Source organism: Rhinatrema bivittatum, chromosome 18 (genome assembly GCF_901001135.1).
Source record: "Rhinatrema bivittatum chromosome 18, aRhiBiv1.1, whole genome shotgun sequence".
NCBI classification, from domain to species: Eukaryota; Metazoa; Chordata; class Amphibia; order Gymnophiona; family Rhinatrematidae; genus Rhinatrema; species Rhinatrema bivittatum.
This window is the reverse complement of record NC_042632.1, coordinates 14,071,697-14,087,110: the sequence shown is the minus strand read 5'-3', so window position 1 is coordinate 14,087,110 and position 15,414 is coordinate 14,071,697. Positions and strand designations below refer to the sequence as shown.

Genomic DNA, 15,414 nt, shown 5'->3' with positions numbered 1-15,414 from the left:
ATACAGACATTTCAAAGTGAGTTTTTGATTTAACAATCTGCTCTTCAGTTGATATGGATAACTTGGAATTCTTTAACTCAGGTGATTCTTTTCTTATAGGCATATGGACTACGGTTGCTTTTATTGGAACCTCTGGGATGCCCTAACTCAAAGATACATTCCTCCGAACCATGCACTGCTGAGTGACTGTCTGCTTTCCTTCTTGTTCTAGTTTAAAAGCTGCTCTCTCTCCTTTTTAAAAATAGAATATTGACACTTGCCATGCTTAGAGCACATTGATCTACATTATATCTGCTAATCCACAAAGATCTTGATTTTTGGGAATTCACTCTTTCTGCTCCAAAAGCCTGAATTAGATTTTTTTTTTTCAAGTTTTCTGTGCCACCTTGAGTCTAAATAGGCAATTGCTTGATTATCTACAAACAAAGCGACTATATCCTTGAACTTGTATCATAGTTTAAACTGTGAAGGATTTCAAAGGGGTGTAGGATAAATACTGTGGATCCAGTCTAGAGGATGTGGATGAAGAGAAGAGGCATGGGGGTGGCTTGTGGGAATAACAGCTACTACCTGGAGATTAATACCCTTATTCAATAAACATACTGTTAATGCGACTCAAACATTGCTTTATGCTTCAACAGCAAGAGGAAATGTGCAAAAAAGGATTTGCATTCACAAAAGTGGGGGAGTAGCTTGTTTGTTGTGGCGGTTACTACCCCAAACCAAATAAGCCTGATACTTCACTTGGAATACATATCCAGCGCAGCTCACTGCTTCAATGGCAGGGGGGAATAAAGAAAAGAGGATTTATATTCAGACAACCAACAAGGACTGAATTGCACAGGCTTGGTAAACAAATAAGCGTGGGAGTAGCTTGCTTATTGCAGCAGTTACCACCCTGAACCAATTAAGCTTGATACTTCACTTTGATGCAGCTCCAGCACTGCTCTCTACATCAGTGGCGGGGGTGGAAGGTAATTAGAACCAAAAAGTTACCAATAAGGACCAAGAGGAACAGATAAGTATGAGAAAAATAAGTGTGAAGACTGGATGGGCCGTTTGGTCGTCTTCTGCCGTCAGTTCTATGTTTCTATAGTAAATAAACATTAACAAGCAAGGGTGCAAACACAGAGCCCTAGTAGTCATCACAGGAAAGGACCTTTACTTCTGGGAAATCCAGTCCCCCCAGGCAACCTGGATGGTCCTCAAGGTAGGAGGACTTAAACCAACATAATGGTGCCCACCTCTAAGTCCCATTTCAACAAGTAGTAGTTAATAGGATAAAATGCAGCATTGATGTCAGACAATCAGGATATCTGACCCCCTTCAACTTCACTATTATTTCATTAAGTAGGTCCACAAGAGCTATCCCCATACTGAGGCCAGTTGTCTGAGGTGCAGCATGTTCTTGCTGTCCATCTTCAAAATATGACCCAGTATGACGTTTTTTTAATTACTTTTGCTACAAATGAAATATTCAAAACTGGCTGACTAATCCAGGAGGTTAAAGAAAAATTTAAAGAGAAGTTTTCTTAAGTAATAGTGATTTAAAGTAGCAGTCATCTAGCCTTGGGCAAGACTCATATTCACTATGAGCCTGATTTTTAAAAAGCATTTATATGCTTAAAATTGGGTTTTATATGTGCAAATGCACCTTACATGAATAAGTGGGCTTTTGAAAATAGCTACAATATATGCCATAGGATTTTTCCATAGGATTTTCTCGTGTAAGTGCATTTGAGTAAATTGCATTCAAAAATTGCTACAACAGGACATTCCATTTAAATACATAACTCCTTTGAAAATCACCTTCCGTGTGTGCTACGTGTTTAGACTACCCCACTTCTAGTGTGTTTTACTAGTCTGGCATCTGATCCACAGCTGGGGTGGAGAAAAGCATAGAAGTGAAAACATTCAGTCCCTGTTGGAGAAATCATTTTAAAGGCTGAAAATTTACCCTTGTAGTACCAGATATGCAACCTTAATCCTCTTCTAGCCCAGTATCAGCGTGTCTGATCTAATGTAGTGGTAAGGACATCTAACCCTCCAAATTCTGAGAATTTTCTCCTTAAAGGATGGAAAAACCTCTACCATTTAACGATGAATTCTGTTTAATCTGGAAGGTTTATCTGTAAATCGAAGATTCATCTGATCTCTAGCTCAGTAGATTGGTACAGTTTTCATTGTCTTGTTTTATACTCTGGATAGATCTGCATGCAGTTGATCAGAATAGATAATTTGTTTGCCCTCATCAACCTGGAATCCTTCTTGGTATGTGATGCTTGAGAATAGTGGTTTACTATTTTTATATTAAGCCCTCAAATTGCTCTTCCATGGCATTTTCTAGCACAGCGATTTTTCTAGTGTGTTCAAACACTTTTTTTCTTTTCAGAAAACTACCTGGGACACTCGATAAAGAATGCAGTCATAACAGTTCCTGCTTACTTCAATGACTCTCAGAGACAGGTAAGATCCTATCAACTTTTCCTTTTTGATAAAACTCTTTTCTGGGATTCTTGTTTAGGGGTACTCTTCAAAACAGCCACCTAATTTAGAAGGTAGAAACACGCATAAGTAACACCAGTTTTCAAAGCAGATTAAAGATCCTCCTAATCCCTGGGATCAAAATATTGTTCTGGCTCAACTTATGAAACCACCTTTCAAACTGGTTGGCAATAGCAGACAGGAAAACCTTTCTTTGAAAGTTTTTTATCTTTTAATAGTGGATGCATCTGCTCAGAGTAAATGAATTAGAGCCCCTGGTTTTGTACTCTTCCTATACTTATTTTCCATAACAAAGTAGTTTTGAAAATTCATTAAAACTTTCTTCCCAAAATTGTCCCCTCAGTTTTCATTTAAATTAATCCATTGTTTTGTCAGTATTTTTCCAAGACCACATGTTAACAAAGGTGACCAGACTCTTCATACTTTAGACAGCAGCTTTGTTCCATTTAGAAAATCTTATTCAAAATGATTTGTCTACAATCCAATAGGGCTTCCTCATCCAGAAAATTGGATTATGTCTTCCAACCAGTAGATGGAGACAGACTAACTGATGTCACGCTTTATAGGAATCTGTGCTGACCTCATCCTGCCAATATTCTGTCTCCAGCAGATGGTAGGCGAGCATCCTATGCAGTGGAAGAAGGCCTGGTTAGGGATGACTTCTGGGGCAGCTCTTCTGCAGTGAAAGACTGGTCCTCTATTCCCCAGTTGAGCATAGTCCAGGGACAGGTATTTTGCTAGTCCCAAAGGTGGCTTCTGCAGTGAAAGCATCATCTCCCTCAATTTGAGAGTAGGCTGGGTCAGGGGTTCCAGTTCTTGTCTGGTCAGTGTGCTGTAGAGCTAGTGGAGGAGTTTCAAAGTGAGTCCTGGGGACTGCAACTACTGTTTCCTGGACATACCCAGATCAGTCCAGACAAGTGGGTCATGCACTCCCACCAGCAGATGGAGGCAGAGAAACAAAACTGAGGCACTGCTATATACCAAGTGTGCCACTTGCAGCTCCTCAGTATTTCTCTGTCTCCAGCAGATGATGATGGTGCATGCCTACAGCTCTGAGTTGCTTGGGATTTGCTCCCCGATGTGCCAGGTTCTGTTTTTGGGCCATCCCTCTGGTTGAGCTGGGCAAACGGGGGTTGGATACCCCTGGCAGTGTTAGCCTGAGCATTCCGGGGCCCCTAATAGCCAGGGGACTGTCTCCCTCATTGGTCCTGAGGTCTCCCTCCTGGCTGCTGCTGGCTTAGGAAGGTATCTCCCTTGGAGTCCTTTTATTTTGCTCTTTTCTGTTGCTTCTCTGTTTTGTTTAATTAGGAAAAACAGCCTTTTTTTTTTTTTTTTGATTGCTCAGAGCTCAGCAGCACTGCTGGGTGAATCAGTCTGCGTGGAAGTGCCGCCGGGACCAGCAAACCCTGAAAGTACAGGGGCTGTGGGGGGGAAGGAACAAGCGGCGATTGTGGCAAGGGTGCTGATTTTCCTTCCCTGGCAGAGAGTGGTTACTTTCAGAGCGCAACTCCAGTATTTTTCTTTTCTTAATGTTTATCAACCCTTATAAGGCTAAATGAGACACAAACTTTGGGAGAGACTTGCTGTAATTTTTATCACTCTAATTTTGATTTCAGGCTACCAAGGATGCTGGCCAGATTGCTGGATTAAACGTTCTTCGTGTTATCAACGAGCCAACTGCTGCCGCTCTGGCCTATGGTTTGGATAAATCCGAAGACAAGGTGTAAGTATATCCACTGTGCAACATACACCTCTTGAGCTTTCTGTCTAAATTCTGCATTAACTTGATCAGATTTCATGCTTTCCAGTTTTTCCCAATCTTGTGTAGTTTCACCAGCCCATGGAATAAATTCTGTAAGAAATCAAAGGGAGAAACAGCCAACTTTAAATCTTGGGTCTTGCTTCTGTGGTCTTGGGGTTTGGGGTAGGTCCTCATGGATAGGAAAGTTTTGGGGGGGGGGGGGGGGGGGTGTTTGTTTCAGGATGGGAGGGTATAATGCTAGAGATATGGGAGGGGGAGGTTTAGGGGGTGAGCATTTTAACCTGTCATGTTTGGACACTTCTGCTAGTATCATGAATAATCATTGAGTATCTGAAAAACCAGATTGGTTAGGTGTGCTGTCAGGACAGGGTTGGGAACCACTTACCCTCTCCTGTTTTATCAACACATTTTGAAATGCCTTTAATGAGTTTTGAAGATTTTTCTTGCCGGCAGGCTCTTACAAAAGAGCCTGCTGCAGAAGTTGCATCGTCCACCAGCTTCTTCCCCTCCCATTCAGGGAAGCAGAGCTTCTGCTCAGTGTGCCTTCAGCTGGGAAGTCATAGTGGGCTTACACTCTAAAGAGATTTCTTAGATTTATGGTTAGCAAATCAATATCTTACTGATCAGTTATTGAGAGAATTAAACTGCAGTTCTATGCATGCAATTCTGTTCATTCCCATCCCCCTCAGCCCTAGTCTGTTAAGAAAAACCTGAAAAGTGACCCCATTTTTAACATAAGTTTAGAAAATTATCCATGTATTTATCCATTCGGATACCTGTGATGGATTAATTTTTAATCCAAGTGTTTTTTTCATTGGTTAACCACTTGCTTCTGCATTTAGGATTGCAGTCTACGACTTGGGTGGCGGCACATTTGATATTTCAGTCTTGGAAATACAGAAGGGAGTATTTGAAGTGAAATCTACAAATGGCGATACTTTCTTAGGTGGTGAAGACTTTGACCAGGCCTTACTCCGCTATATTGTCAAAGAGTTCAAACGAGAGGTCAGTGACCCATTCCCCAGTGAATCTCTGTGGCGTTTTCGCCTCCAGCCACATTGGAGCCTGCTGCCTATTAATGTTCGCATTGACATTGCTGCCTGAAGCAGGGTGCTCTGCCACAGTTCTAACTTTTTTTTTTTTTTTTTTGTAGCTATCTGATAAATTCTGTTGGTTTTGTTGTGCTCATCCTTTGCTTTCCCCAGCTCCACGATGCAGATGAGCAGTCTGTAACATTTTTTAAATAAATATGCTGTTTGGCAGCTCTTCCTTGAATAATTCTGTGTTGCTTTGTTAGACTGGTGTTGACTTGACAAAAGACAACATGGCACTTCAAAGAGTGAGAGAAGCTTCAGAAAAAGCAAAGTGTGAGCTATCCTCGTCTGTGCAGGTAAGAGGCCAGCGTCTGGCCTTGCTGAATAGGCTTTCCCCAGTGCAGACTTAGAACTTCTCCACAAACTGTACATTGTACCTGCATTCGTGGTGAAATAGATCCACGGTTTACCTGTAGCTTTATGCTTGTATCAGCTCAGTTAACTTGAGCAAAATGTCTCTTCCTTTCTGCATAAGACAGTCTGTTATCAGTTGCATGGAGAATATATCAAGCATTTTCTTGTGGTTTCTCTATGCAGTAGACCTGTATTGAAAAATAAATTTAGAGTTCTTTAGATTTATTTCCTTACAGGCTTTTATCATATTGAACATTCAGGAAAAAACTGATCAGAACAGTTTATAATATAAAAAATACAATCAAAAATCATAATTTAAGATGTGCTTAGTGTCATTAGTTACCCTGTTCCAAATTATCAAGCCAATCTTCAGCTTTTCATCTGCTTTGATTTTGCTTATGTGCAAGTCCCCATAAGCTAAATCAGAGGGTTGAATGTGCCTTTATCCAGTTTTCCTAGAGTGTAGCCAGATGGACTCAGGGCCAATGGGATTATGTGTTCCCCTGCTAGCAGATGGAGTCAGGTTTCAAGGATGTCATCCTAGATAGTCCTGCAGTGACCTCGGCCATTCAGTATCTCTCCATCCCCTAGCAGATGTGGACGCTATCCCCCACACCGGCAGCGGTGTCTAGCGGGATTGCAGCACTAATCCAAAGGAGAAAAATTTACCTTCAAATTGAAAAGATCGAGCCCCGCTCTCCTGCAGTGATACTAAGGGTCCCTCCCCGGGTTGAGAATTCCTGAGGCGATTTTCTGAAGTAGCTGAAAGGCAGCAGGTGCAGAAGCGGAGCGCAGCGATGAAGGCCTAAGCCCTGTACCCCCCCATTGCAGCCGGAGACAGTCTCTTTACTCAGCCGGTAAGCGCTGAGACCAGGTAAGTAGAGAAGAACTCCTCTGAACCAGAGATGTGGAAGGGCTTCAGTAAGTCTTTCTCCGGCCTTGCTTGCTGCACCGTTCCAATATCAATCCTGATCCCGTGCAGGCGTGGGAAGGGGTTTTGAGTGGGTTCAGTGGCCCCGCTTCAGACTCTGTGGACTCTCCATGTTGTGATCCAGGGTGCCATCTCGTGCACGGTTTGGTGCGGCGCCATTTTCCCCCTTTGTCAGTATGCGTGGTGCGGGCTGGCCGTCTGTGTGCGTGCGCGCATAACTGCGCACATAACGGTACGCGTGAGCACGCACAACCGGCTGCTTAGTTCTACGTGAGCCAAGGCGAGTCTTGTATGCGCTCGAAGTGTTAACCTCTGTAGCTTGTGCGTTTAGCCAGTTATGACCCCAGCAGCAAAGGAGCTCAGCCAACACTGCCTTTGTGCTTCCTGCCATATTAGTGCTGCACAGTCTGACCTGGAATCCTGCCTGTGTCAGCACGGTGAGGAAGCCCAGGGGAGGATTGGACTCCAGAACTTTTCCAAGTCCGGTCCATCCCAGACAGGACGGGTCAGCCACGACTTTGTTGGACAGTACCCTGGACCTGAGCAATTCCGGGGCTGCGTCCTCCCCGGGAGAGGGCAGTTCAGCGGCCCCTACCCTGGTTCCTCCAGGGCCAAATATGGACCCAGCAGCCTTCTCTTGATTGGAATTTTTCCAGGGCCTTCAAGCTTTTGTTCAGGTGCAGTCAGCCCCTGCCCCAGACCGGGCAGTGCTCCAGTTGGGAAGGCCCAGGCCTCAGGACATGCCTCACCAAGGGTATCTCTGATAGGGACCCAGGCACCAAGGATGAGCACGAGAAAATCCCCTCCCTCCCCCCCCCCCCCCAAGGCCTGGAGCTATAGCAGACCAAGCTTCGATTTTTCCACAGAGATGAATTACCAGCCCTAGTCTCCCAGACCCAGAAGATTCTTGGAGTTCTGGGTACAGACCCTATGTCGGAGCCAAAGAAGAACCCCATCCTGGTGTCTCTACAGAAAGCTTTTTGCTATTTCCTGATGCTAGAAGCCATCCAGGAGTTGATTGACCTGGAATGGGATGCCCCGGAGGCAAGTTTTAAAGGAGGTTGGTCCTTGGATGCCTTGCATCCTCTGGACCCAGCAGTCAAGGAATGCCTACGTTTCCCAAAAGTGAACGCCATGGTCTGTGCCATCTAGAAGCGAACAACTATCGAGGGAGGGGCGGCCTTGAAGGATGCTCACGATAGGCAGTTAGAATCCATCCTTAAGCAAGCCTTTGATGTGACAGCAATGACACTGCAGATCACTTCCTGCTGTGCCCTAGTGGCTCGCTCCTGTCTGCTCCTCTCGAACCTGCCGCAGCCTTCCTGGCAGACGCAAGCTTGGACTTAGTGCGTACCTTGGCCAGAAGAGTAGCCTCCGTGGTGGCGGCTAGAAGACAGCTATGGTTGTGAAACTAGTCAGCGGATGCAACTTCTAAAGTGAACCTCACAAAGATGCCCTTTAAGGGATCCCTCCTATTTGGAAATGAATTGGAAAAGCTAGCCAGTAAGTGGGGCGAATATCCAGTGCCCAGGCTACTGGAAGATAAAAAGAGGTCACAGTGCCCCTCACCCATGAGAGGTCTGGCCAGGGGCTCCCAGCGCTTCTGGCCTTACTGAAACTCCATTTCAGTCAACTCTGCCCTCAGGAAGATCTGTCTTTTTGGAACAGACAACCAAAAAGAGGAATAGGTTCGGGCTCTGGTTCAACCCAAACTCCCCACTGAAGTTGGGCCGACCCATCCTTGGGAAGAGGAGATAGCGGGCTGACTCTCCTTCTATCAGCGGTAGGTTGAGATCATGTTGGACAAATGGGTACTGGACATCATACGAGAAGGGTATGCTCAATTCCACAGCATCCCTCTGGACAGGTTCACGGTGTCACCTTGCCACTCCCAGCACAAGAAACTGGCAGTGGAATCCACACTGATATAAGGCTCCTCAGTCTGAGGGCTATAACACAGATGCCTACATCACAAGTAAATACGGGGTGCTATTCCATCTATTCATCGTGCCCAAGAAAGAGGGCTCATACCCCGACCCATCCTGGATCTCAAGAGCATCAGCCGTCAATCTGCAGATAATTCACTTCAGCATGAAAACTCTTCTCTCCGTCATAATGGCAGTGCAAACGGGAGAGTTCCTAACCTCCCTGGACCTCTGAGACCTACCTCCATATTCCAGTCTGTCACAACCACCAGCATTTTCTATACTTTGCAGTACTGGGCCGGCAGTACCCTTCGGCCTGGCAACACCCCCCCCCCCCCCCCTCCCCGGAACATTCTGCAAAATTATAGTGGTTGTGGCGGCGGTACTGAGGGAAGAAAGGATCCTGGTGCATCCTTACTTGGATGAGTGGCTGATCTGGGCGAAGTTGTTGAATAGAGCCTTCAGGTGACAAGCAGGGTCAGGTCCCTCCTGCAGGAGCTTGTTTGGGTAGTGAACATAGACAAGAGCAGCCTCAAGGCTTCCCAGTCCTATACCTGGGGGCCTGATTTCGACACCAAGCAGGACAAGGTCTGTCTTCCTCCCTCCCTCCCTCAAGTAGGAGGAAACAGATGGACCAAATACGTCAGTTGATGAACACAACTCGCCCCAAGGTATGGGGCTATCTCAAAGTCCTCGGCCTCATGCATAAACTTTGGGCGAGGACACACATGCAGCCTCTCCCTTCTGTCATGCTGGAACCCACTGTTTCTTTCTCAGTGGAAGGGAGTGGACAGTGGAGTGCCTCAGGGATCTGTATTGAGACCCTTACTGTTCAATATATTTATAAATGATCTGGAAAGAAATACAACGAGTGAGATAATCAAATTTGTAGATGACACAAAATTGTTCAGAGTAGTTAAATCACAAGCAGATTGTGATAAATTGCAGGAAGACCTTGTGAGACTGGAAAATTGGGCATCCAAATGGCAGATGAAATTTAATGTGGATAAGTGCAAGGTGATGCATATAGGGAAAAATAACCCATGCTATAATTACACGATGTTGGGTTCCGTATTAGGTGCTACAACCCAAGAAAGAGATCTAGGTGTCATAGTGGATAACACATTGAAATCGTCGGTTCAGTGTGCTGCGGCAGTCAAAAAAGCAAACAGAATGTTGGGAATTATTAGAAAAGGAATGATGAATAAAACGGAAAATGTCATAATGCCTCTGTATCGCTCCATGGTGAGACCGCACCTTGAATACTGTGTACAATTCTGGTCGCCGCATCTCAAAAAAGATATAATTGCGATGGAGAAGGTACAGAGAAGGGCTACCAAAATGATAAGGGGAATGGAACAACTCCCCTATGAGGAAAGACTAAAGAGGTTAGGACTTTTTAGCTTGGAGAAGAGACGACTAGGGGGGATATGATAGAGGTGTTTAAAATCATGAGAGGTCTAGAACGGGTAGATGTGAATCGGTTATTTACTCTTTCGGATAGTAGAAAGACTAGGGGACACTCCATGAAGTTAGCGTGGGGCACATTTAAAACTAATCGGAGAAAGTTCTTTTTTACTCAACGCACAATTAAACTCTGGAATTTGTTGCCAGAGAATGTGGTTCATGCAGTTAGTATAGCTGTGTTTAAAAAAGGATTGGATAAGTTCTTGGAGGAGAAGTCCATTACCTGCTATTAAGTTCACTTAGAGAATAGCCACTGCCATTGGCAATGGTTACATGGAATAGACTTAGATTTTGGGTACTTGCCAGGTTCTTATGGCCTGGATTGGCCACTGTTGGAAACAGGATGCTGGGCTTGATGGACCCTTGGTCTGACCCAGTATGGCATTTTCTTATGTTCTTATGTCTCAAGACTACTCTATTTTGCCTCCACCTACTGATGGAAGTATGCTCTCTGCTCCAGTGGTGGCTGCAGGAAATTCACCTAAGCAAGGGTGTAAGTCTCTCCTCACAACGGATGTGAACCTCCAGGGATGGGGAGCTCACTGTCAGGAACTGACAACCCAGGGGTGATGGACCGAAGAAGAGGCGAACTGAAACAAAACCGCCTGGAAGTGCAGATGGTCAGATTAGCATGCCTGCAGTTCAGCCATAGGCTCCAGGGGCAAGCAATCTGGATGGTGATGGACAGCGCAACAATGGTGGCCTACATCAACTGCCAGGGAGGAACCAAGAGCCACCCAGTGTCTCTGGAAATAGACCCCCTTATGGAATAGGCGAAGTTAAACCTACAAGGGATCTCTGCCTCCCACGTCGTGGGAAAAGACTGTCAGAGCAGACTTTCTCAGCAGGGAAAGCCTGGACCTGGGGGCATGGATGCTGTCAACCAGAGCCTTCCAGGACCTAATAGATCACTGGGGCCTTCCATCCTTCAACCTACTGGCTACATCTCACAATGCGAAGGTTCCCTGGTTCTTCAGTCGCAGGTGAGATCAGCGCTCCCAAGGGATCAATTCCCTTGTCCAGACATGGCCAGAGGAGGACTTACTGTACACCCCCTCCCCCCTGTGGCCTCTATTGGACAAGATCATCCGCAAGATCAAACTCCAGAGGGTTAGTCCTTCTGATGGCCCCAGACTGGCCCAGATGTCCATGGTATGCAGACATGTAGAGGCTTCTCGTGGCGAGTCCCCTTTGCCTCCCCCCCCCCCCCCCCCCCGCACCCCCGCACAAGGGATCTTCTCCAGCAAGGCCCAATTCTTCACGAAGATCCTTGGAGAGGGCTCGCCTGATGAAGTGCAGATATTCGGTGGAAGTAATTGCCACATTGCTCTGCGCGCAGAAGTTTTCAACGTCCCTGACGTACATATGGATCTGGAGAAATATTTGAGGCCTGGTGCGGGAAATGCGGGGTGCCCCCGCGAACGGCCAAGATCACCATGATCCTAGAATTTTTACAGGACTGTCTCTCAACTCCCTGAAGGTCCTGGTGGCAGCCCTCTCCTGCTTCAGGACCGAGGTGGACAGAACCTGTCTGGTAACACATCCGGACTTGGGCCCGTTTCCTAAAAAACATCTAAGACCACCCTTAACGTTGCCGGTCCCCCTATGGAACCTCAACTTGGTATTGGACTTTCTGGCAGGGCCTTCTTCAGACCACTGCACAGTCTGTCACTATGCCTATTAACACTAAAGCCTGTATTCTTGGTGGCGATATGCTCAGCTCATTTCATCTCTAAGCTACAGGTGCTGTACTGTCGGGAACTGTTCTTCGACTTACTCCAGGAACAGTACAGCTTCGCACCGGTCCCTCCTCACCAAGTAGTCTCGGAGTTCCACCTGAACCAATCCATCTCCTTACCGTCCCCGGATAGACATAAGGACACAGACTACTGCCTTCTTCGCCATCTAAATGTCAGACTTTTAGCACGGTATCTGGAATGTTCAGAACTGGTGCGCAAGACAGATCGCTTGTTTGTTCTTCACAGGAGGAAGAAAAGGGTGAAGCAGCTTCACGAGCTACCATAACCTGCTGGATCAAGGAAGTAATCAGGGCAGCTTACATAGAGGCAGGGAAGCCTTTACCTTTATAGGTCAAAGCTCATTCTACCAGGGCCCAGGCAGTATCCTGGGCAGAAGCTAAACTACTGTCACCGGCTGACATCTGTCAAGCAGCGACGTGGTCCTCCTTACACACCACCTCCAGATTCTACTGCCTGGACGGGCAGGCTTGGGAGGACACAGCCTTTGTGAGGTTGGTGCTAACAGGATCGTGGTCAGCCTCCCATCCCATACGGGAGTAGCTTTTGTACATCCCATTGGTCCTGAGTCCATCTGGCTACATGCTAGGAAATGGAGAAATTACTTACCTGATAATTTTGCTTTTCTTAGTATAGACAGATGGACTTGGCATCCTGCCCAGGAGAGGTGCCAAGGAATCTCCCATAATTCACACCTCTATTCCATGTGATTACAGGTAAGCCATTGCCCCAGGGCATCTATAGTACCTGGGATTCAGCGCTTATGTTGGCTGAGTACAGTTGCGGTCTCCAGGTTTTGATCAAGTTTTTTAATCAAGTCGTATACAACTTCTAATCAAGTTCAACAATATGTCCACAGTGGCTTTTTGGAGAGAGTACTGAATGGCTGAGGCCACTCCAGGGCTATATCTAGGGTGACATCAGCTTTTGAAACCTGACTCAGTTTCCATCTGCTGACAGGGGAACACACATTCCTGTTGGTCCTGAGTCCATCTGTCTACACTAAGGAAAACAAAATTATCAAGTAAGTAATTTCTCCATTTTGTGTTTAATTGAAGGAACAGTGCACCATACAATTTGAAAATTGTGTAGCGTCTTGGGACTGTTTTGCTGATAAACAGAACTGAATTAGCCATGACATGTGGGTGATATTATCCAGTGGCACCAAATGGACTCGTGTCTTCTAACTAGTAGAGCTTTTAGCGTGGGAATTCCCATACAGGTGTTGCCTCATGAACCTCATCAGTCTGTCTGAGCACAGGACGGATGTGTATTCAGTCTTACTTTTTCACTTCTCAATTGCCTTGATGCTGCATCGGTACCAGCGAGGCATAGTGTATATTATAACGGTGACATATAGTTCATCACATGGCACACTGGCACCATCAATGCATGGAATGCTGTTAACATTCATGTCATAGGCACAATCAGTGCATGCATGCTCTGGACCATAATCAAAGCAATAGCAAGTCTGTACCATTGAAGCATGCAACCACAATATCAAAGCATCCAGCATACATAGAAACATAAATTTTTGGCACCACCAAACTAAAAGCCTCAGAGCTATTGATGTGCCATGCAATGCCTCTAGCCCCAGACCATGGACATCATTTGTTTACCAACACAGCTTTATTCAGGTTTCCCAAGATGTAATTCTACCCCCTCCAATCAACAAGATTATTAGCAGAAGACAAGTTTGGAAATGCCAGAACCAATATGTTCTGTTACCTCTTACGTCGAATAGGTATTCCATTCAGGGGCAAGAGTCTATCCTAGTTCGTGAAGATGTTCCACCACCCACACTAGGTCAGACAAAGTTGCTGAGCTGGTGAAGAATTTCTTTACCTGTTTGGTTTAAGATGAAGGTGTTCTCGGTCCTCTCCTCTCCAGTATTGCTAAATCACTCACAGAACTAGAGTCCCAGCATCCCCAATTCAGATGAATATATAGCTGTAGATATGAGGTTCTTCATCTCATCTGTTCAGAGATTGTACACTAGAGCTATTCCCCTCTGAAGGCCCCCCCCCAATTCATATCTTTGTCATTGGGGTCCTGAATTAATGTTCCCACATCCTTGGGTTCAGAAGAAGAATTGATTAAAAAAAAATACCTGCTGACCTACCACCAGAGAAGAATGCTTTGGGGGCTCATGTGGAAGACCTTCAATTTTTAGATAAATTGAGAAAAATACTTGAGTGAATGTGCACAAAGAAACATCCATGGATAGAGGTCTTTGATAGTCTCCAAATTTTGGACCCTCCAGCAGACCTAGCAGCTATCCTAGTGCACAATGTGCAACAGCTGCAAATGAGAATGTGGGAAATCATCTCTTGTACTAGGTGGCTCATGGAAAAGTGCATTGGAGGCAGGCTACGGTTCCACAGGCCACCCTGTACCTCTGCAGCAAGAAAGTTAGACCTCAAATATACAGTACAAAAATCACTAAAGAAAGCAGAGATTTTATTCCACCTCCAGGGAAGGATCCCAGGGTGCTTGAAAATTTCAGAAATAATTTTTTTTTTTTTTTTTTCTCAGAGCTCCATGCTGAGTGCATGGATTTCTTCTCATAGATTTTACATAGCGCAGTACCTACACCACTGTCTACAAAAGCTAAAACCTTTCCTTCAGCTGACTGAAGGTGGAAATTATCTGTTGCCACTTCTAGACGCTGAAGAATGCATACGCCACCACCTTCAATTGGTCTATAAATCGTTTTGATACTATATCATGTACCTTGGCTGCTTCTGTTAGAGCTCAATTCATGGCCTTGTTGAGAGCCAGTAGCATGTTCATCATAAGTTGGATGTTCCTTGTGTAGGGTAATACCTTTTTGGAGAAAAGCTCAGAGAAAAGGTTGCACAGATTAAAGCAGAACACAGTAGTCCAATCTCTCTCAGAAGGACCTCTGAAGATCCTTCTTCAAGATGCCCCTTCCGGTCTTTTCAAAGATACCCGCTCCTGCTGCTTCCTGATAAACAGCAACTTCCAGCTTGTGCTAGTTAGAGCAAAAACTGTCGATCTAAAATTGATGCAACAAGTTCAGCCCAAACGTGGGCCTAGTTTTATTTTATTTTTTTTGAAGATTTTCAAAAATACAAAACAGATATTGCTTTGTTACAAAAATGTGTGGAATCCAGTATAGAAAACCTACCAAATATCTTTCTAATACACTATTACAATAATACCAGATAATACTGTCAGCCAAACTCAAGCAGTACAATTTTGAAGACAGCAAAGAAATTGAGAGAATTATAAGGAAAGTAATATAGGAAATGGCATTAACATAGTTATAAATCAGCAGAGAACTGAATAGTAGACACATTTTACTTGATGGCTTGTAGCTTAACATCTTGATAGTGAAAAACTCCATTATTTAAAGATAAAAACGAGAACCATTTAGTCTGAGTTACATTCCTGTGCAGTGCCATAGACCCCCCCAGCTGATCTCTGGCTTTCCCCTCACGGGAGCTGGAGCTCCTCTGTACTTCTGTTACTGTTTTGTATACATTCTCTGCTCTCTGTGATGAAACAATTCCTGTTGCTCCTGAGCCCCATTCCCACCTGGTCGTCCCCCACCCTGGAGTGCCTTACAATGTTAGCATATTCTTTCCTCTAAAAG

The 15,414-nt window shown here is 45.2% G+C and overlaps 1 protein-coding gene across 1 annotated transcript in view; it reads left to right on the top strand.

Annotated features, from left to right (window-relative positions):
- Positions 1-15,414, top strand: part of HSPA9 (heat shock protein family A (Hsp70) member 9) — an 85,810-nt gene that overhangs the window by 33,501 nt on the left and 36,895 nt on the right. Inside the window, 4 exon segments of the mRNA XM_029583357.1 lie at positions 2,393-2,466; positions 4,122-4,228; positions 5,110-5,272; positions 5,565-5,657. Of these exon segments, the coding sequence (XP_029439217.1) occupies positions 2,393-2,466; positions 4,122-4,228; positions 5,110-5,272; positions 5,565-5,657 (437 nt within the window).